The sequence below is a fragment of the Pyrgilauda ruficollis genome, unplaced genomic scaffold (assembly GCF_017590135.1).
Source record: "Pyrgilauda ruficollis isolate IOZ18807 unplaced genomic scaffold, ASM1759013v1 scaffold480, whole genome shotgun sequence".
Lineage (NCBI taxonomy): Eukaryota > Metazoa > Chordata > Aves > Passeriformes > Passeridae > Pyrgilauda > Pyrgilauda ruficollis.
In genome coordinates, this window is record NW_024526378.1 from 17,122 (window position 1) to 37,364 (window position 20,243).

The window sequence follows — 20,243 nt, forward strand, 5'->3', positions numbered from 1 at the left end:
TGAATGTTTAATCTGGAATAATCCAACCTGACCAAAACTCTTGGGTATGAGGCACTTGTGTGTATTTATGCCCAAGGCTATTTCACCTCCTTCCTGCTCTGTCCCCAGGGCAGTGGAATTCCTTACCTGAGGACACTGTCAGTGTGGTGCCAGTGTCAAACCAGAAGTTCTCCAAGCAGGCAGTTAGAGATCTGTCTCAAAACTCCTCACCACTGGGAGCTCTTCACTGAGCTCTGCATTCCTGCCCCAAGTCAGCCAGTGCCAATCCACTGGAGAATTGGACACTGGACAGTAAATTTGGGCCAGAGTGCTGCCCAAAGTGGGAATAAGTTATCACAGGCTAAGCAGTGCCCTGCTGGTGTTTGGGGATCATGGAATAATGGTGCTATGCAGAGTCAGCCCAGTTGTTCCTGGGAAACCTTCCTGAGCAGATCCAAGCTGAGCGTTTGGGTTGAAAGCCTGGCTGGAAATTGAGTACATTCAAGGGATTATTACAGCTGAAAATTTTTTCAGTGAACCCAAACCATTAAATTCCCTTGTTCTCCCCCACATTAATTTTAAATGAAGTTTTAGAAGTAAATAAATGTCACTTACTGGGTACAACTGTGAGCGTCGTGCCGGGTCCATATATCTTCGTCACACTGTTAAAACTTACTCCAATAATTCAGTCTTTCTTCCTGCTGTTTAAACTCGTTGTAAATCAAGAGATGGATTGCCACATAGTTGGCCTAATTATTCATGGGTGCAAGTCCATGAGGGGATCCAGAAGTACATTTACTTTGTAAACTGGAAAGGGAAAAAAGTTATTTGATTATTTCAGTGTTTTCAGTCACCTTGATTGAGTACAGAATTATCAACTTCTCCCTTTGTTCAACATTTTCGATCCTTCATGAGTTCTTTTGTATATCCAGGATAAAGGAAATATATAAAGGATGTTCTCTTCTTAAACATTACAGTCACCCATCTCCTTTCTTTCCCTAAATATCTCAGCTTTTTTCCTTCTTTGGGTTTTTATACTGGTCCCTATGCTGTTTATATCATTGTGGTATCCAAAACCCATACACAGTGAGGTATTTCATAACACAAACTGCCTCTGTTCTACTACACAGAATTTTGGATTATATGGCAGTCACATGACTTTTTCAGTGGTTTGAGATCCAACGCACCACATGAAAAAACACTTTATGGCTTTCAAGGAAGAATCTAAAATAGTATCTGAAATCTTGAGTTGTATATGTGTACTTGGGGATTACATGACCCCTCTCAAGAGTCTGATGGAGTTAAAGTGGTTAGAAAGCAGGAAAATTACCAATACTTTTTTTGTTATTTCAAAGCATTTCTGATAATTCTTCTGATTTGCAGGAAGTTATCCTCTTTTCCCCTTTTTTGGGGAAAAAAGTTTCAGTGCTCAGAGGCAGGAGGAATGTGCCCTCTGGTCTCTTAGAATTGTTGCCTGGGGGTAATGTAGTACCTTAGAAAGTCCTCCTGGTGTTTTAGGTAAGAGGTGAAAGTAGGTAAAATGATTGCAGATTGTTGTGTAGAGGCACTGACACCTTGGGAGTGAGGATCAAAGAGTGAAGGGTCTTGTTCTTCCAGAATGTGCTCCAAGCCGTTGTTGGATCTGAAATTAAAAGGATCTTTGTTCTTACCAAAAACTTCCTCTGTGGAGCTTTTGAGACAAAGAGAAGAACACAATGATGAACTTTAATGAAAATATCTTAATTGCAGATGCTTCCTGCCCCCTTGTTCAACTGGAGCTGGTTATCAAATGTCTAAAATGACCTGTCTGTGAGAGCCACGGTCTCAGGTTGAATGGTGAAGAAATTGGTCTTGGAAAAATAGGAGAGGTTTTCTGATGTTTGAGTAATTCTAGGAATCAAATTGTGCACACAGTTGTCTGAGAAAACTGAGATGAGGTAAAGGCACCGTGTTTCCTACACCGTGTTTCCTCCTGCAAGAGAAGGGAGGGAGACAGTTTGTGTGTGGTGGTTCAGTTGTTTTCAGTCACTGTGGTATGTAGTTCACACTGTGCTAGACAGTTCTACAAAAACATTTGTGGGTTTTGTCATTGTCAGGTGATGTCTCCTCTTTCATGTCTTTGTAGTGCTGCCTTTTGTTTTCCTGTCCCTCTACACTGCTCCACTTCTAAACATCTTAACACTCTTGCAGAGGATTCCTAAAATAAAAATATCATTATCACCCTTGCTTTTATTTTTTTGTCAGATTGAGTAGTTAGCATTAATGTCATTAAATATTGCCCTGATTTGTATCTGGGGAGAATTCACTCAGGCTGAATAACTTTATATCAATTTTCATTCTGTATTCCCTAAGTCCTTCTGGACCTTCAAGCTCATCTGTCCTTAAAGCCTATTTGCATGCCAAAGAAAAAAATCTGTGCATGTTTAGAAATTGTTCAGAAGATATTTTGGTTCAGCTGATGGCGCTTTCACTGACTCTCTTTTCATTAATGACCTAAAGATGCTTATTTACTGAGCTATTTAATTTTTTGTATTTCTTATGTGAGTTCCATTTTTATAAGGCTCATATGAGTTTTGTCCCAATTAGATGAGCATTTTTTTCCGCTTAATTTTTTTTATCTTGTGAACTGATTATTTGACCACTGAGTTGTCCATTGTTTGGAGTTTTGATTTGTTTGTATGTGCTTTTCAATGAGTTTCCAGGTGGGGAACATCTGGTTATAGTTGACTGAAGGCAGCTTTTAATTTGATTTTTATCTTGCTTTAATAATTTTTGATAATGATAGCCTGGAATTCTAGAGCATTTTCTTAATCCTCAGATGCAGTTCTAAGCCACAAATAGCATGATTTCATCCTGTTTGCGTTGTTGTTGTCCCCATGGAGAGTTGTATTTCTCATTTTTAATCAATGATTATAACATCAAGGCTACTATTTCCCTTTGGTAACAGGGATATGGTCATTTGCTGTTCCCTTAAGTGTGTCAACTTTTTTTCTCTTCCTTGTTGCTTGAGTCCTGCAGGAAAGCTGGAGAATGTGCTGATTTGATGGGAACCCTTTCAGGCAAGGATTGCAGTTGGTTCAGCTTTTGGCACGAAAAAGAGAACAAGCTCTAAACCCCTCCTGTACCAGGCCTGGGCACACACAGGTGCCTCTCACGTCCCCTGCCCTGGCTGGCAAATCCTCCCAGAGCAGGGAGACCTCACCCTGCTCCTCGCTGAGATCTCCCAGGCCGTTAAACAGCCCCTTTCCATTTGAGTGGCCACAGAGAGACACCTGTGCTCACAGCTTGGAATGGAAAAATATGACCCCTTCCCTCCAAATTTTTATAACTTTTTATATAAATATAATTATAATTATAATTATATAATTGTATAAATTATTCTATAGGGCTTTCAGACAAAGATATTGGAAGAGGAATAACAGTCCTTTACTAATAAATACGTGTATGACAACCCAAACAAACAGCAGCAGCAAACAGAACCAGACACGCGGTCCCAGCCTCTCTGGGCCGCAGGCGCTTTCCCCTTTGGTGCAGTTCCGGTCACAGCCAGCAGGGGCGCTGCTGGCTCCCGGCCGGGCAGGGCGGGTGCGCTGATTCCCCCGATCCAGCAGGGGGCGCTGTGGCACAAGCTCGTCTCCCTCATGAGGCGATGGCGGCTCAGGCGATGGAGGAGAGGGGAGGTGGCTGCATCTGCAAAACTCACGGGGAGCAGCCGGTCTCAGTGCCACTGTGGGTGGTGAAATGTGCTGCAGCAGGAACCTTGGAGTGGTGAGCTGGAAGGACAGAGGTGAGCACACCCGGGATGCAAACAAAGTGTAGCAAGATCTCTGAAGTTGTGGCAGGAGCCATGGGGGTTGGGCAGACACAGGGTGTAGAGTTAAAGTGTAGCCAAAAGGCCTAAGCTGGGGGCAGAAAACAGCAGGGCTGTGCAGTGGTAGCCAGCCTCCCACAAGCAGGGCGGAACACTCTCTGACGGCTCCTGGGCTTCCAGGAGAGTTATTCTGAAATTGTCAGTGTGAATCCTTCCTGGGCGCTGGCAGTTACCATCAGTAGGGAACACACTCCAATGAAGGGGAAGACCTGCTGGGGGGGTCTCCCTGAGGCTGATGGTGTTTCCCTGACTGTCAGTAGAGCTGCCCTCTGATCCAGCAGGATGGCTCAGTGCAGTGTCCCCTAATTGGACACTGACCGAGTGGTTGGGCACAAGGGTCTCATCTTTTCTGGGGCACTGACAGACAAATTAAACACTAGGGGTCAAATAAATCTCCTCACACTAAGGGTTGAGGAAGCCTCCTGCTTTCACATGACAGCACCAAAGGGGGGAATTGTGGCAAAGCCTGGGGACAACTGTCTGACCCTCTGGCATCTGTAACTCCTGTTTGAGATGCCTCGGGCACTGTGCTCACTGAACAAGCCCATGGATGCATTTGCACAGGTCTCCTTATGTCTTCCATGAATGCCTACACTTGTAAAGAAAGAAATGAATGCACAAGTGCTCAGAAGAACAACACCCGTGTTTATTCACATGGTGGTAGAGCTGGGAGTGCAGGGAAGGAGTTTTTCATCATGTCTTGGGAAAGTCCATCTCAGCAGTGCAGTTCCTGGTGCACTGTCTCCTTTTCCTCAGATACAATTAATTGACTGTTATGTATTACTGCAATGTTATTGTGAGACTCCCTAAGCATCATGAAGTATCCATGTGGTTCAGTTCTGCTTTTCCATGTTCAAACTGCAGTTGTTTCAGTGCCCATTGTGTTTCTTTGTCATGGTTTAACCACCAATGGTAACTAAGCATCACATGGGCGGCTTGATCCTTTGCCCCTCATTGGACTGGGAGAGAATTGGAAGAGTAAAAGTAAGAAAATTCATGTGTTTAGCACATAACACTTTAATAAATAAAGCAAACGCTGCATGTATGAGCAAAGCAAAGCAAGGAATTCAGTGACTACTTCCCATCTAAAGCCAAGAGTTCAACCTGTTCCAGAAAAGCAGAGATCCATCATGGTTAATGTTTACATGGTTTAATGATTACATGGAAATACAAATGCCATCACTCAATATCCCCGCTTTCCTTCTTCTTCCCTATCTTTATATGCTGAGCATGATGTCCTACGGCCTGGAATCCCTCTTTGGTCAACTAGGGTCAGCTGAACCAGCTGTGTTCCCTCCCACATTTTGGGTACCCTCAGCTACTCACTGGTGGGTGGAATGAGGAGCAGAAGAGGCCTTCTCTCCATGTAAGCACTGATCAGCAATAACTCAAACACCCCTGAATTACCAACACTCTTTCCAGCACAGATTCAAAACACAGTCCCATTCCTGCTACTATGAAGAAAATTAACTGTACTCACTGCCTTTCTGCTGTCCCTATTCCAGTCTCTGCTCCTGCCTGTCCCTCTCCCCTCCTGGGCTGAGCCACATCTGAGGCTCCGTGGGAGCCCCAGAGAAGCTGAGCAGAGCTGCCCTTCCAGGGTTTTGTCTTTGCTCCAGGGTATTCTGAGCTGGGAAGAGCTGGTGTAGTCTGGGCTTTCAGAACAACAAACGCTGAGGTAAAATCTCACAGTCTCAGGCAGGACTCATTCTTCTAAGCATCAGTATTGCAATTAGCAAGGAGGAGGATTTAGGAAGCAGGGCTGGGAGGTGCTGCAGGGACCAGAGCAGATATTCCCCAGCTGCCCAAGGTTGAAAACCAAGGTTTGTCCCTCTCACTTAGTGGGGGATAGGTGGTGGAGCAAATATTGACTATGCAGACAGTGCAGGAACCCACACGGGAGTAAGTGGGCATGGCCTGACAAAATCTGTGACTGCATGGAGAGCTCCCATTGGAGCAGGCTCCTGACAGGAGCTGTGGTCCCATGCAGTGAGTAGCCCACGCCAGAAGAGGTTTTCTGGCAGGACCCGTGTCCCACAGAGGAGCCACAGTGCCACAGTTTGTTTCTGAAGGGCTGCACCCCATGGAAAGGACCCACTGGGCTGGAGGAGTTTGTGAGGAACTGCAGCCAGAGGGAAGAACCTGCACTGGAGAAGTTTCTGGAGAAATGTCATCCATGGGTTGGACTCCACACTGAAGCAGGGGAAGAGAATGAGAAAGAAGAAATGGCAAAGAAAACATGTTTTGAAGTGATTGTAAGCCACATTCACCATCCATGTGCAGTGATCACATGGAAGAGATGTTTCATGACTTGTTCTTGTTTCTCACTAACCTATATTGATTTGATTGGCATTTACTTAAATTGCTTTCCCCAAGTCAATGTGTTTGCATATGATGGCACTGCAGGGACATCTCTTGGTCATATCTGGACCAAGAAACATAAATTGTGTGGTTTTCCTCCTGTCCAGCAGAGGAAGGGCACTGAGACAGCAGCTTGCTGAGCCCCTGGAGGACAAGCAAAGTCAACTCACCACACTGTCTCAACTCCTTCTTCCTGGTCAGGTGCTCTGTAGCAGCCACCCTGTAGAGCAATGTCAATCAATGTAGAGCAATGCCAGATCAATGCTGATCTGGCTTTCCTGAACAGCTGGGCTGCACCCACCACAGCCCTCTGGAAGCTCCAGCAACACATCCCCATCATCCCATGGCTCTGCAGCCAAGGCACCGAGGAGAAATGAGGCTGTGCTGGACAGGAGCCCAGGAAACGTGCGCTAAACCTGCACTTGCCCAAACTGCAGCCTGTGCAGTTCCCAGGACAGATCCTCCTGCACCATCAATGGTACCAGCCCTTCTAGCAGCCCTCCCTGCAGTGCCTTTTAGTGCCCCCAAGCCAGAGGGATGTTTCCTGCACCTGCCATTGCCCGACAAGAGCCCTGGGGAGCAGCTGCCAGAAAGAAATGCTGAGCGATCTGTCTTCCCCATCTGCTGGTTTTTGGTTCACTCTGCTGCAGAGCTGCTCCAGGGTGATTCTTGCACGACAGTAGTAGGTTGCTGCATCTTCTGGCTTTGCTGCCAGGATTTGCAGTGGGAATCTGTTCATGAACTTCTCATCTTTTATCTTAAAGCGGTCTTTGAAACTTTCGCCATAGGTGCCATCCTCCTTGTAAATCCATTCCTGAGAGCCACTTGGGCCCTGACGGTACCACGAGACGGAGTAGTACCTCATAGTATCCCCCTTCATGCGGCACTGCAAGGTGACTGCTTTTCCCTCTTGCACGGAAACTTCCCTGGGGAGCTGCTCCAAGGTGGCTGCACCAGCGAGAGACACTGCTGCAGAGAGCAACAACAAGGCACAATCACTGCAAGATCCAGCAAAGGTCAGGGCAGTGCTGGTGGGGCTTTGGACGGGCACTGGAACTGTGGGAGGACAAAATCCTCCTCTTTGAAGCCAGCTGACACAGATGGGCAGAGCTGGTGGCAGCTAGCAAGGCTCACAAGGATGGAGACACCACATTTCCCTCCACCCAGTCTGACAGGAAGCTTTTCCTGAATTTCCCCAAAGAAGCAGGAAGGATTTGCACCATGGGGGGACAAATCCCTTTGTCATTGCCAAGACAGCATGGTGAGGAACCCACTGTGCTGTCTGTGAACCTGCTCTGGGTGAGCACAGCAAAGACAAAGGGCTGTCCCAGGCAGTGGGGCTTGTGCCCTGTGCTGCCATGCCCCAGCTGGTCTGTGCCAGAGGGGCCGCAGTGCCCCAGGAGCAGTGTCCAGTGCCAGGGCAAAGCGCTGGGCCCCGAGATCTGAGTGCAGCTGGGAGGTGCCCTGCGTGTGCCCGGGCTGCAGAGGAGGCAGCTGAGATGGAGGTGCCGAGCTCACAGGCATGGCTGGGCAGCTCCAGCCGGGGCACAGCTCCGGCTGCAAGCGCTCAGCACAGCTCCCCAGAGCCCTGCAGAGCCCAGGGCCACGCTCAGCTCCTGGGGCCATCAGCCCTTGCCTTCACTCACCTACAATGGGCAAGAAGCCCACGCACAGGGCACTCCACATGGCCAGGCCCGCTCTGTGTGGCCTCTCTCCAGCTTCTCTGTGCCTGCACAGCAGCTCTGCCCACACCTGCCCTGCCTGGGCCTCTGTCACTGCTCTCAGGCCCAGTCCCTGCTGGTCCCTCCCTCTGCCTATGACAACAGTGAGGGGGAGAGGTGGGGCATGAGGAGCAGAACTTGAAGCTCTTGGTGCCCTCCTGGGTGTCTCTCACCCTTGGTGGTCCCTATTATTCTGTTAAGCCCTCTCTGTATTCCTACTTTCCGTGATCCTGTGAAAGAGCCTCAGGCTTGCTTTGGAGTAGCTCAGTGGGAACACTAAATTGGGAAATACCATTCCTAAACCACAACTGCCTCATTTGGCATCCGGTATGGGTGTGAATAGTTGAGGTAAGAACAGATAAGAAAAGCCCAGAGTGGGCTGGAGACAAATCTGATCTCAGCATTAGTTGTATTAGGTATGGAGCCACTGGTGCCAATGCTGCTGGGGCTGTTCCTGTGTCTGTGGAACCTCACCCTTTGTATGTTCCTAAATGAGCTTCAGTGGTTTCTTTGGTTAGTTGGTTTTTTGTTTTTTATCTCCTGTTTGGGCTATTTGCGGGATTTCATGAATTTGAAAGTGTTGTGAGAACGATAAACACTTTGGCCAGAAGGTAGCAGGAGAGACCAGAGAAAACAGTTCAGTTTACATCAACAGACCTAACTGTACCAGGAACTTTTTAGTATTTCAGGACACAAAACAGACAGGTTAGATTATACCCAGCAGATGCAGTAATGTGATTATTACATTGTACTGTTAATGCTGTGTAAGACAGCAGATGGATTCAGTGGTACAAAAAGCTATTTTGTATTGCCCATTGTCACAGAGTTCTTTATTATGTTTTCCCATCTAACCTCTTGGAGAGAGGTTTATTCGTCCAGGATGCTTTTAATGTTCTCTGCCACTGGAGTGAGCTCTCACCATTTTGGGTTGCTCAGCAGGACAGATGTTGGATACCACACTCCATGTGTGTGACTCACGAAGGGGTAGGAAAAATGAATGTGCTAGAGGAGAAAATTTTCCTCAAATTACTTCAAAAGTTTTGTTGAAGTTCATGTTGTGGGTGGCCTTGTCACTGAAACTGTGGGAAAAACAAAAACTCTCCCACAGCTTTAGTGTTAGAGGATCAAGGCATTACTTTATTCTGGCCAAGATGGGCAAGAGAGATCATTTCATCCACACATTGCCTGGATTGTGCAGAGAAAATCCTTCCATCACACAAGGTTTTCACTGGAGTGTTCTTGTACTTCTACAGTCAAAACCCAGGGAAATTCATTGCTTCAATGATCATTGGTCCCAAGTTCCACAGTTTGTAGTATTTGGTTTTTTTTGATCCCTTCACCTTCAGTGTTATTTTGGTTCTCATTCTTGGTTCTCTCATGGATCTTTTCCCAGACCAGGTGTCTCTGACCATGCCAGGGCTGATGTTTGGAGTTGATGTTGGTTTATGGTTGTTATCTTTTGTGTATCTTCTGTGCTGCTCCCAATCTGCTGGGATGTGAAGCTAATCCGGCCTGGCGTGCTGGATCAGTCCATTGAAAAGAAACTTCAGTTCCTTTCCCCCTGGGCAAAGGTGAACAAAACCCCTGACTAAAGGTATATAAAGAAATTTTGAACTTCTTCTCATTGCCCCCAGTATGAGAAAGGAATCACAGAAACACCAGAAGGATTGAGGTTGGAAGAGATCTCTGGAGGTGACTGGGTATCCCCTGCTCTAGCAGGACTGTCTGGAGCTGTTGCCAAGGACCGTGTGCAGGTGTTTTTGAATGTCTCCAGGGATAGTGACTCAACCCCTGAAGATTTTCAAAGGCTGTCTGAGCACAATCAAACCTGGACACAAATTAGTCTGTAGGAGAATACGCTAGTACTGTCAAAATGTACAGTACCATAGAGTTCGGCTTATAATCATTATCTATTCTTTCGGTATCATGGGATCCATTTCAGGAAAATATAGTTTTTCCAGATGTTGGGATAATTCCACATGCAAATGTCCTTCTTTTACCAGAGGGTATTTTAATGTGGAGCGCAGTATCTCTACAAAACTTTCCTCAGCTGATACCAGGTGGCAGAGCTGCAGATTCTGCGCCCTTCTGTGGAATTAACCACACTAACACAATCTTACTACTGGTCTGAAAACACTTCTATTCTCCTGTTTTGTTAAGCTGCATGTTCTGCATTGCCAATGCAAAGTGAAAAGCCACTGCTTAGTGGGGACAGTCTGGGACCCTGTCATGAACTGAGGGCTTTAGGTCAATGAAACACTCACTGCCAGAGGTGTCAGCAAAAGCAAGTTTAACACAGGTTTGCCAAAGTGTGGCACCGTCCAACAGCAATGCTCCCTCTGCAGCTTTACTCCATGGATGAATCAGGGACAGGAACATCAAATGGGAATTAATTTAATTAAAAGATTGATGTGGAGACTGGGGGCAAGAAAGGGGCAGAGCTGTAAAAGGAAGTCCCTCCAACTGAGTCATGAGGTGCAGAAAGGACTCCCCTGCTTTCTAAACTCCTTGTAGAGGAGGTGTGGATGGATCCAATCCTAGTCCCAGACTTCATCAAGATTTTATGACTAAGGGATTATAACAGCACTTAGTCATTGACCTTTCCTTCCTGTGTATCTGATTCCGCTGGTTTTGGTCTAAGGGAGTATTCTCAAAATACAAATCTGCCTACATCTGATTTCACTGATTTTGTCTGAGACAATATGTTCAAAATGTAAATCTGCCTGAGAGATCGGGAAAACGTGAGGAGTGCTTGAGAAAAAGGTTCTGGATGCCATTGGAAAATCAGGATAAAAATACTGGTGAATGGCTCTCCCTGACTGATGTTATGGTGGCAGAATGCACTGAATGAGCATTTCACTGGATTTGGATTTGGCATGCAAATTTCACAGAGCTTCTTCAAGGGCTGAGGCTCTTTCCTGGGTGTCTGCAGGGCCTGAGGGTCTGAGCTGAGCAAGCTCAGTGCAGCACCCCTTGCTGTGTCCCGTGCAGAGGCTCTCTTGCAGGCTGCAGGAACTCAGGCAGGGGCTGAAAAACCTTATTTCCCCTTCAGGATGTGGTTACCTTGTGTTTTCAAAAGCAGGGGAGGGTTAATGCTGCCTGGTGGAACTGAGTCACAAATGGTGACCACAGCATCCTGCCTGTAGCTTGAGAGAGGGGCATGAGCTGGGGAAGGTGTGGGCTGGGCTCTGTTAGGTAAGAACCAGGTTGCTATGGCAACTATCACTCCATCAAAGCACCCCAGATTATTTTCTGGTGGCCCCTTGCTCCTATCCCTGAGTGCAAAACAACAGCAGGGTTTGTTCTCTGCTGACAGGAGCATTTTCCTCCCTCGTGCCTTCAGCAAGGACTCTCCTCACTGAAGCTCCTGAATGGTCCAGAGAGACACTTTTCTGCACAAAGTCTGCAAAAGACAAATTCAGCCAACCAAAAAGCTTTTTTCCTGATCTCAGTAGGCTTTTAGGACAGTTGGATTTCAGCAATCTCCATCCCAACTTCAGAAGAAAAATCACAGAAAACCTACAGTATTTTGGCCTGGTATAACTTTATTCTTGTCACTACTACAGGAACCTAAAATGCACGTGCAATACATTTGGCAGAAGAAAAAATCCACTCTCCTCAGTTGTCAGAGGAGAGGAAACAGCGAAAGCACTTGAAATCAGCTGGCCCGGCAGGAGTGAACAGTATTCAGTGTCTTCAGGGGAAGGTGCTGCCTTGTGTCCTGGGTGGTGTCTGTCTGCAGCTCTGCCCCTGCTTGATCCACCCCCTTGTGCTGCTGGTTCACATTCTTTCCTGCTCTTTTTCGGGTTCCTCTTGCTTTCATTCCCCATGTCTGGAAGAGCAAAGGGAGGTTTAAAGTACATTTAAAGAAATTGGGACTCTGAACCAGTGTTTGATAGCTGTGAGCTTCTTTACCTCAGAAAAGAAACAACTTGATACTCATGAGGGCGTTGAAGGCGATGCTCTTTGCCAGCAGGACTCTCAAACCCAGCACAGCCATGGACAGCATGTTCACTCTCTGCTCTTCAGGGTCTGCTCAGTGACCAGAAAAGAGGGGAGAGATCATGGTCTAGGTCTTGGTGTTGTGATCTTGGCAGAAAGTGGGAAATCCTCAGGTGACAGTTTCAGGGAAAGGAATAGCAGCAAAGGAACAGCCAAGAGAGAACACATGGCAACAACATGGGAGCCCAGGGTCTGTCCCTGTTGCTTTTTGCTTGGACTCGTATGTAAGTGCAGGAGCAACCTTGGAACAGCAGCTTGTGTGTGCTGAATGTGTTGTGTTCTGAGTCCTCTGCCCTGGAGAAAATAGATTTCCATGCCTTTATTCCCCAGAGAGCAATGTAACTTCACATCCTGTTGGGGTAACTCACCTTGTGCTGAGGGGGCTGTGCTGTTGCAAACCCTGTCACTGGCCCCTGACACTGTTCTGGTTCTGTTTGGTTCTCCAAACCCTGTTACTGGTTCTTCAGCCTCCTCTTCTGTAGCATGATAAAGAAAACACATTGTAAACTATACCCACCATTTACACAGGATTAAAAAAATGTTCAGATGACATTTCTCATAGAAAATCGGAGGAAAGTACTGACTGGGCCTCAGCAGGTCAGCATTAATTCTGACATAAATTTGAAAAGACAATTTCTCCATGCAGTTGCAGGAGACAGAAGAAGTCCTGCATTGTTTTGGTTTTACTATGTGAATGACCTTCTGGACTAAAAGAGTAAACCCACCAAATATAACAATTCATTTAATTAAAAAACTCTCACAGCATACGCCACCTTTAACGTTGTGTTGGTATTGGAAGGGCTGTTCCAGCTTGTGCTGCAACAGGTTTGCTGCGAAAGGCTGAAATATTCAGTCACAAGGAAATACACATTTTAAAGAAATAGATGGTGTCTTCCCTCTTCTCCCCCAAAAAAGTATCTCAAAGTAATTAAACAGTTGAAAAAACATTTTTTTAGATGGTTTGAAACATCTTTCAGCTCTCTCTGCTGAAATCCCAAATGTCTTTCTTATTTCTGCTGGCTGCCCAGGAGAGGGAATGTATTCAAGGGATTATTGCAGCTGAAAATCCTTTCAATGAATCCAAACCATTAAATTCCCTTGTTCTCCCTCACCTCAATTTTAAATGAAGTTTTAGGAATTAAAAAATTTCACTTACTTGGCAGAACTGTGAGTGTTGTCCCTGGTCCAAATATAAGCTTATCTGTCCACACACTGCTAAGACTTATTCCAATAACTCACTCTTTCCTCATGGTGTTCAAAAGTGCTATAAAAACAGGTGATGAAAAGCCATTAGTCCTAATTATCCATGGGTGCAAGTCCATGAGAGGATCCAGAGGTGGATTTACTTCAAAAACTTGAAAGGAAAAAAAAGTTAATTGAATTGATCAGTGCTTTCACGTAGCTTGATTGAGTATAGAATTTTTAACTTCTCTCTTTCTTCCACCTTTTAGAACCTTCATGAGCTTTTTTATGTATCCAGGAAAAAAGGAAATCTAGGAAGAATGTTGTTCTGCTTAATCACTAGAGTCACCCATCCTGTTTCTTTCCCAAAATATCTCACCTTCTTTCCCTCTTGTTTTTGTACAGGTCCCTATGTTGTTTATATCATTGTGGTATCCAAAGCCCAAACACCATGATATATTTCATAACAAAAACTGTCTCTGTTCCACTACACAGCATTGTGGATTATGCAGGCAGTCACATGATCTCCTCAGTGGTTTAAGACTCAACGCACCCCATGAAACACCATATGGCTTTCAAGGAAGGATCTAAAATAATATTGTTATGAACAAGTTCAGAGGTTGATACAATTAGAAGTGTTAAATGTTAAGTTGAAATTGCAACTGTTGGGAATGGGTTCATAAGTTGATACAATCAGAGGTGTTGGATGACAATTCGAAATTGTAACCAGTTAAAAAAATGTTAATAGTTGTTAGCTGTTACACTTTTAATCCCCTACCTTACTGATATCTCTGTTGCCTCAGTCGGGTAGTGCTTCCCCTTTTCTCTAAGATGGCGCAGGATAACACCCCGGGGAATATGCAAATGAAGAGACATTCTAGGAACTCCAACTAAGGGCCTTAGAAACAAAGAACAAGCTGAAAATTTAACAAACTAAGCAATGAGCCCTATCGGCAGGAAGATCCCCTACTCTACCAGCAAAGCTTTGAGTGTCACCGTGACCTTACTGGAACTGAGCCAGAGTGAGGACCCCAGACAAGGAGCCAGAGTTGCCTTCCTAGGCACGCCCGTGAGGACGGAAGCCCCAGTTCTGCTGCCAAGCAAAACTGTCTCTCCTCCTCTGCATCGCCGAAGGGAGCAGCAGCAGTGTATGCGACCCCTCGGGCCCCCACCCAGAGCTGATCACTTAGTAAAGGCATCCAAAAGGAGCAGGTCTCCTTGCCCTTTCATTTTAATATCAGAAAGTTTGAGTTGTAAATGAGAACTTGGGGATTACCTGACACCTAGTCACGTAAAAGTTTGATGGAGTTAAGCTGGAAAGAAAGCAGAAAAATAATCAGTACTTATGGTGTTATTTTGGAGCATTTCTTACAATGCAGTCAAATCCCTCTACTTCTCTTCTTGTGGGTAATAGTGGTAGTGTGACAGGAGTCCTGAGACACAGCATGCTGCCTCTGGGGGTGTTGGGAGGAATGGATTAAAAGGAGAAAACGCAGGAGGGCTGTAAATTGCTTAAGTGACCTTCCAGCTGGGAATTACCCTTGATAGCCCAGGATGAACTGCATCCACGTGTCCTCTAGTGTGGACAAAGTTTAGATGCCAGTGTCTCTCCTTGCCTCTGCCTGACTGTTGCACAGGGATTCCCCCAGGTTAGCAAGGTCATGGAAATAAATGTACTCTATGTGAGTCTGTGGCTGCTCTATCTGCTGCCTGTGCTGCCTCACACAGTGATGGTGTCTGTCCTAGTTTGAAAGAGAGGTGCCTGCCAAGGAAGGCAGGAACCACCCTTGGAATGGAGAGTACAATCCCCTTCCCTCCAAACTTTGAAATAAAGGGTCTTTCAGGCAAAGATATGGGAAAAGAAGTAACAGTTCATTAACAGTATGTGTATGTACAAGGCAAACAACAACAGCAGCAGCAGCATCAAACAGAACCAGACACGCGGTCCCAGCCTCTCTGGGCCGCAGGCGCTTTCCCCTTTGGTGCAGTTCCGGTCACAGCCAGCAGGGGCGCTGCTGGCTCCCGGCCGGGCAGGGCAGGTGTGATGATTCCCCCGATCCAGCAGGGGGCGCTGTGGCGCGGCTTGGCTGCCTCTCTGCATGTGGGCAATGGTGGATGGGCAGGCAGGAGGGATGGAGAAGGGGCTCCCTTTACAATCCCACAGGAGCAGCTGGTCCCGGTGCCCCTCTGGATAGGGAAACCAGCTCTAGCAGGAACTTTGGAGCAACAGGCTGTAATGGCAAATTGAGAGCACTCATCGTGGTGAAACAAGTGTAGGAGAATCTCTGAAAGTGTGGCAGGAACCCTGGGTGTCTGGGCAGACAAGGGGTGTCAAGTTATAGTGTAGGAAAAAATCCCTGAAGCAGGGGCAGATAACAGCAGGGCTGGGCAGGGGATTGCTCCTTTGGACAGCTCACCAGTGATGGCTGATCCTGGGGACAGGCCACCACGCAGAGGGCATGTCCCAGTGTGTTCCTTGCATCTGCTTCCTGGTGCAGCACGCACTGGCTCTGGGCTCCCAGTCAGCAAAGGAGCAGAGAAGCAAGCTGGCAAGCCGTACTCACATGAAAAGGAAACGAAAAACAAAGAAAAACAGGCAAAAAGCACAGAGCAACAGTGTCTCCAGTCATAAGCCCTTGCCGTGTGGCTCCTGAGTTGAGCAGCCCCTCTGGAAGGAAGCAGCAGCCCCTGGCCCCCAGCTCTCAGGGGATCCCCGCTGCCCCTCACCCATCACAACACTCCCTGAGCCAGGGGAGGCAATGGCCATTCTGAACACAAAACAAAAACAAAACCATGAATGGATAGGGAATTTAAGCCATTCCCAAGAAAGAAATATGGGTAGAAAATATGAGAGGAATGGGAAGAAACAGGTGAGGTTTTCTTGGGACAAATGGAGACATCACTGGGCTCCAGTCCTCATGGGGTGCTTGAAGTGTGTCAGGTGTCTGATGGCAGGACAGCACAGCTGGGCACACACAGAGTCAGCAGTTTTCTGGCATGTACTGATGCAAACTTGCTGACACAAGTGGTTGGTGAACTGGACCTCTGTGTGCCACTGAGGAAGAATTGGTGCTGGATGTGAGGTGGTTGGTGCAGCCTTGGCTGCAGTGACCATGCACTGCTTGAGCTCAGGATCCAGGGAGAAGAGAGCAATGCAAGAACAGTACTGGAGCCCTGGGCTTCAGGAGAGCAGAATCTGGGATCTTCTGGGAGGAATCCCATGGGCTATGGTCCTGGACACAGGAGGGGTCTAGGAGAGCTGCTCATGTTCAGAGATTACCTCCTTGAACCTCAAGAATGGTTTCCCTTGACAAAGCACTAAGTCATGCATTGCGACAGAAGTCCAAAATGATGAACAAGGAGCTCCTGAATAAATTCATAAAGGGTAAATACAAAGCAATCACAGGTGATTCTAAGACCTTGTTCTGATGCCTATAGCTGAGAGATTCTTAGTGGGAAGTGCCATTTCTGGTCTCCAGGTCTTGTTCTTCATCTGCATCTGCTTCTGGCCATTGTTGGATCTGAAATTAAAAGGATCCTTGTTCTTCTCTGTGCTCTCAGAAAAAGAGAATAACATAATGCTGAGCTAAAATGGAAACATATAAGTACAGAAGGCTCCTGCCTATGTGTTCAACTGGAGCTGGTGATCAAATGTTTAAGATGACCTGTTTGCAAGAGGCAATATCTCAGGTTGAATTGGTTTTGGAAAAAATAGGTGAGGTGATCTGCTTTTTGAGTAATTTTGGGAATCAAATTTGTGTATGTGCACACAGTTGTCTGAGGAAAAATAGATGAGGTAAAGCCACCGTGTTTCCTCCTTCAAGAGAAGGGAGGGAGACAGTTTGTGTGTGGTGGTTCAGTTGTTTTCAGTCACTGTGGTCTGTAGTCCACACTGTGCTAGACAGTTCTACAAAAACATTTGTCCTATCGGCAGGAAGATCCCCCACTCTACCAGCAAAGCCTTGAGTGCCACCGTGACCTTACTGGAACTGAGCAGAGTGAGGACCCCAGACAAGGAGCCAGAGTTGCCTTCCTAGGCACGCCCGTGAGGACGGAAGCCCCAGTTCTGCTGCCAAGCAAAACTGTCTCTCCTCCTCTGCATCGCCGAAGGGAGCAGCAGCAGTGTATGCGACCCCTCGGGCCCCCACCCAGAGCTGATCACTTAGTAAAGGCATCCAAAAGGAGCAGGTCTCCTTGCCCTTTCATTTTAATATCAGAAAGTTTGAGTTGTAAATGAGAACTTGGGGATTACCTGACACCTAGTCACGTAAAAGTTTGATGGAGTTAAGCTGGAAAGAAAGCAGAAAAATAATCAGTACTTATGGTGTTATTTTGGAGCATTTCTTACAATGCAGTCAAATCCCTCTACTTCTCTTCTTGTGGGTAATAGTGGTAGTGTGACAGGAGTCCTGAGACACAGCATGCTGCCTCTGGGGGTGTTGGGAGGAATGGATTAAAAGGAGAAAACGCAGGAGGGCTGTAAATTGCTTAAGTGACCTTCCAGCTGGGAATTACCCTTGATAGCCCAGGATGAACTGCATCCACGTGTCCTCTAGTGTGGACAAAGTTTAGATGCCAGTGTCTCTCCTTGCCTCTGCCTGACTGTTGCACAGGGATTCCCCCAGGTTAGCAAGGTCATGGAAATAAATGTACTCTATGTGAGTCTGTGGCTGCTCTATCTGCTGCCTGTGCTGCCTCACACAGTGATGGTGTCTGTCCTAGTTTGAAAGAGAGGTGCCTGCCAAGGAAGGCAGGAACCACCCTTGGAATGGAGAGTACAATCCCCTTCCCTCCAAACTTTGAAATAAAGGGTCTTTCAGGCAAAGATATGGGAAAAGAAGTAACAGTTCATTAACAGTATGTGTATGTACAAGGCAAACAACAACAGCAGCAGCAGCATCAAACAGAACCAGACACGCGGTCCCAGCCTCTCTGGGCCGCAGGCGCTTTCCCCTTTGGTGCAGTTCCGGTCACAGCCAGCAGGGGCGCTGCTGGCTCCCGGCCGGGCAGGGCAGGTGTGATGATTCCCCCGATCCAGCAGGGGGCGCTGTGGCGCGGCTTGGCTGCCTCTCTGCATGTGGGCAATGGTGGATGGGCAGGCAGGAGGGATGGAGAAGGGGCTCCCTTTACAATCCCACAGGAGCAGCTGGTCCCGGTGCCCCTCTGGATAGGGAAACCAGCTCTAGCAGGAACTTTGGAGCAACAGGCTGTAATGGCAAATTGAGAGCACTCATCGTGGTGAAACAAGTGTAGGAGAATCTCTGAAAGTGTGGCAGGAACCCTGGGTGTCTGGGCAGACAAGGGGTGTCAAGTTATAGTGTAGGAAAAAATCCCTGAAGCAGGGGCAGATAACAGCAGGGCTGGGCAGGGGATTGCTCCTTTGGACAGCTCACCAGTGATGGCTGATCCTGGGGACAGGCCACCACGCAGAGGGCATGTCCCAGTGTGTTCCTTGCATCTGCTTCCTGGTGCAGCACGCACTGGCTCTGGGCTCCCAGTCAGCAAAGGAGCAGAGAAGCAAGCTGGCAAGCCGTACTCACATGAAAAGGAAACGAAAAACAAAGAAAAACAGGCAAAAAGCACAGAGCAACAGTGTCTCCAGTCATAAGCCCTTGCCGTGTGGCTCCTGAGTTGAGCAGCCCCTCTGGAAGGAAGCAGCAGCCCCTGGCCCCCAGCTCTCAGGGGATCCCCGCTGCCCCTCACCCATCACAACACTCCCTGAGCCAGGGGAGGCAATGGCCATTCTGAACACAAAACAAAAACAAAACCATGAATGGATAGGGAATTTAAGCCATTCCCAAGAAAGAAATATGGGTAGAAAATATGAGAGGAATGGGAAGAAACAGGTGAGGTTTTCTTGGGACAAATGGAGACATCACTGGGCTCCAGTCCTCATGGGGTGCTTGAAGTGTGTCAGGTGTCTGATGGCAGGACAGCACAGCTGGGCACACACAGAGTCAGCAGTTTTCTGGCATGTACTGATGCAAACTTGCTGACACAAGTGGTTGGTGAACTGGACCTCTGTGTGCCACTGAGGAAGAATTGGTGCTGGATGTGAGGTGGTTGGTGCAGCCTTGGCTGCAGTGACCATGCACTGCTTGAGCTCAGGATCCAGGGAGAAGAGAGCAATGCAAGAACAGTACTGGAGCCCTGGGCTTCAGGAGAGCAGAATCTGGGATCTTCTGGGAGGAATCCCATGGGCTATGGTCCTGGACACAGGAGGGGTCTAGGAGAGCTGCTCATGTTCAGAGATTACCTCCTTGAACCTCAAGAATGGTTTCCCTTGACAAAGCACTAAGTCATGCATTGCGACAGAAGTCCAAAATGATGAACAAGGAGCTCCTGAATAAATTCATAAAGGGTAAATACAAAGCAATCACAGGTGATTCTAAGACCTTGTTCTGATGCCTATAGCTGAGAGATTCTTAGTGGGAAGTGCCATTTCTGGTCTCCAGGTCTTGTTCTTCATCTGCATCTGCTTCTGGCCATTGTTGGATCTGAAATTAAAAGGATCCTTGTTCTTCTCTGTGCTCTCAGAAAAAGAGAATAACATAATGCTGAGCTAAAATGGAAACATATAAGTACAGAAGGCTCCTGCCTATGTGTTCAACTGGAGCTGGTGATCAAATGTTTAAGATGACCTGTTTGCAAGAGGCAATATCTCAGGTTGAATTGGTTTTGGAAAAAATAGGTGAGGTGATCTGCTTTTTGAGTAATTTTGGGAATCAAATTTGTGTATGTGCACACAGTTGTCTGAGGAAAAATAGATGAGGTAAAGCCACCGTGTTTCCTCCTTCAAGAGAAGGGAGGGAGACAGTTTGTGTGTGGTGGTTCAGTTGTTTTCAGTCACTGTGGTCTGTAGTCCACACTGTGCTAGACAGTTCTACAAAAACATTTGTCATTGTTTTGTCATTGTCAGGTGATGTCTCCTCTTTCATGTCTTTGTAGTGCTGCCTTTTGTTTTCCTGTCCCTCTACACTAACATCTAACACTGTGCCAGAGGATTCTCCACACCAAAATATCATTATCATCCTTGCTTTTTTTGACAGATTGGACAGTTAGTGTTTTTGGCAGAATGGACCGTTATAACGTCACTAAAACATTGCCACAACACTTTGGAAAGGAAT

At 47.0% G+C, this 20,243-nt stretch overlaps 2 gene segments (V, D, J or C); both read right to left on the bottom strand.

Moving 5' to 3' along the window:
* Window positions 1–13,231, bottom strand: part of LOC121360044 — a 19,193-nt gene extending 5,962 nt beyond the window's left edge. Inside the window, exon 1 of the C gene segment in view lies at window positions 13,091–13,231.
* LOC121360041 lies at window positions 4,774–7,977 on the bottom strand. The segment is given in 3 exon segments: window positions 4,774–4,809; window positions 6,885–7,180; window positions 7,858–7,977. Coding segments are annotated over 3 exon segments (372 nt in total).
* Window positions 13,232–20,243: the final 7,012 nt, after the last annotated feature.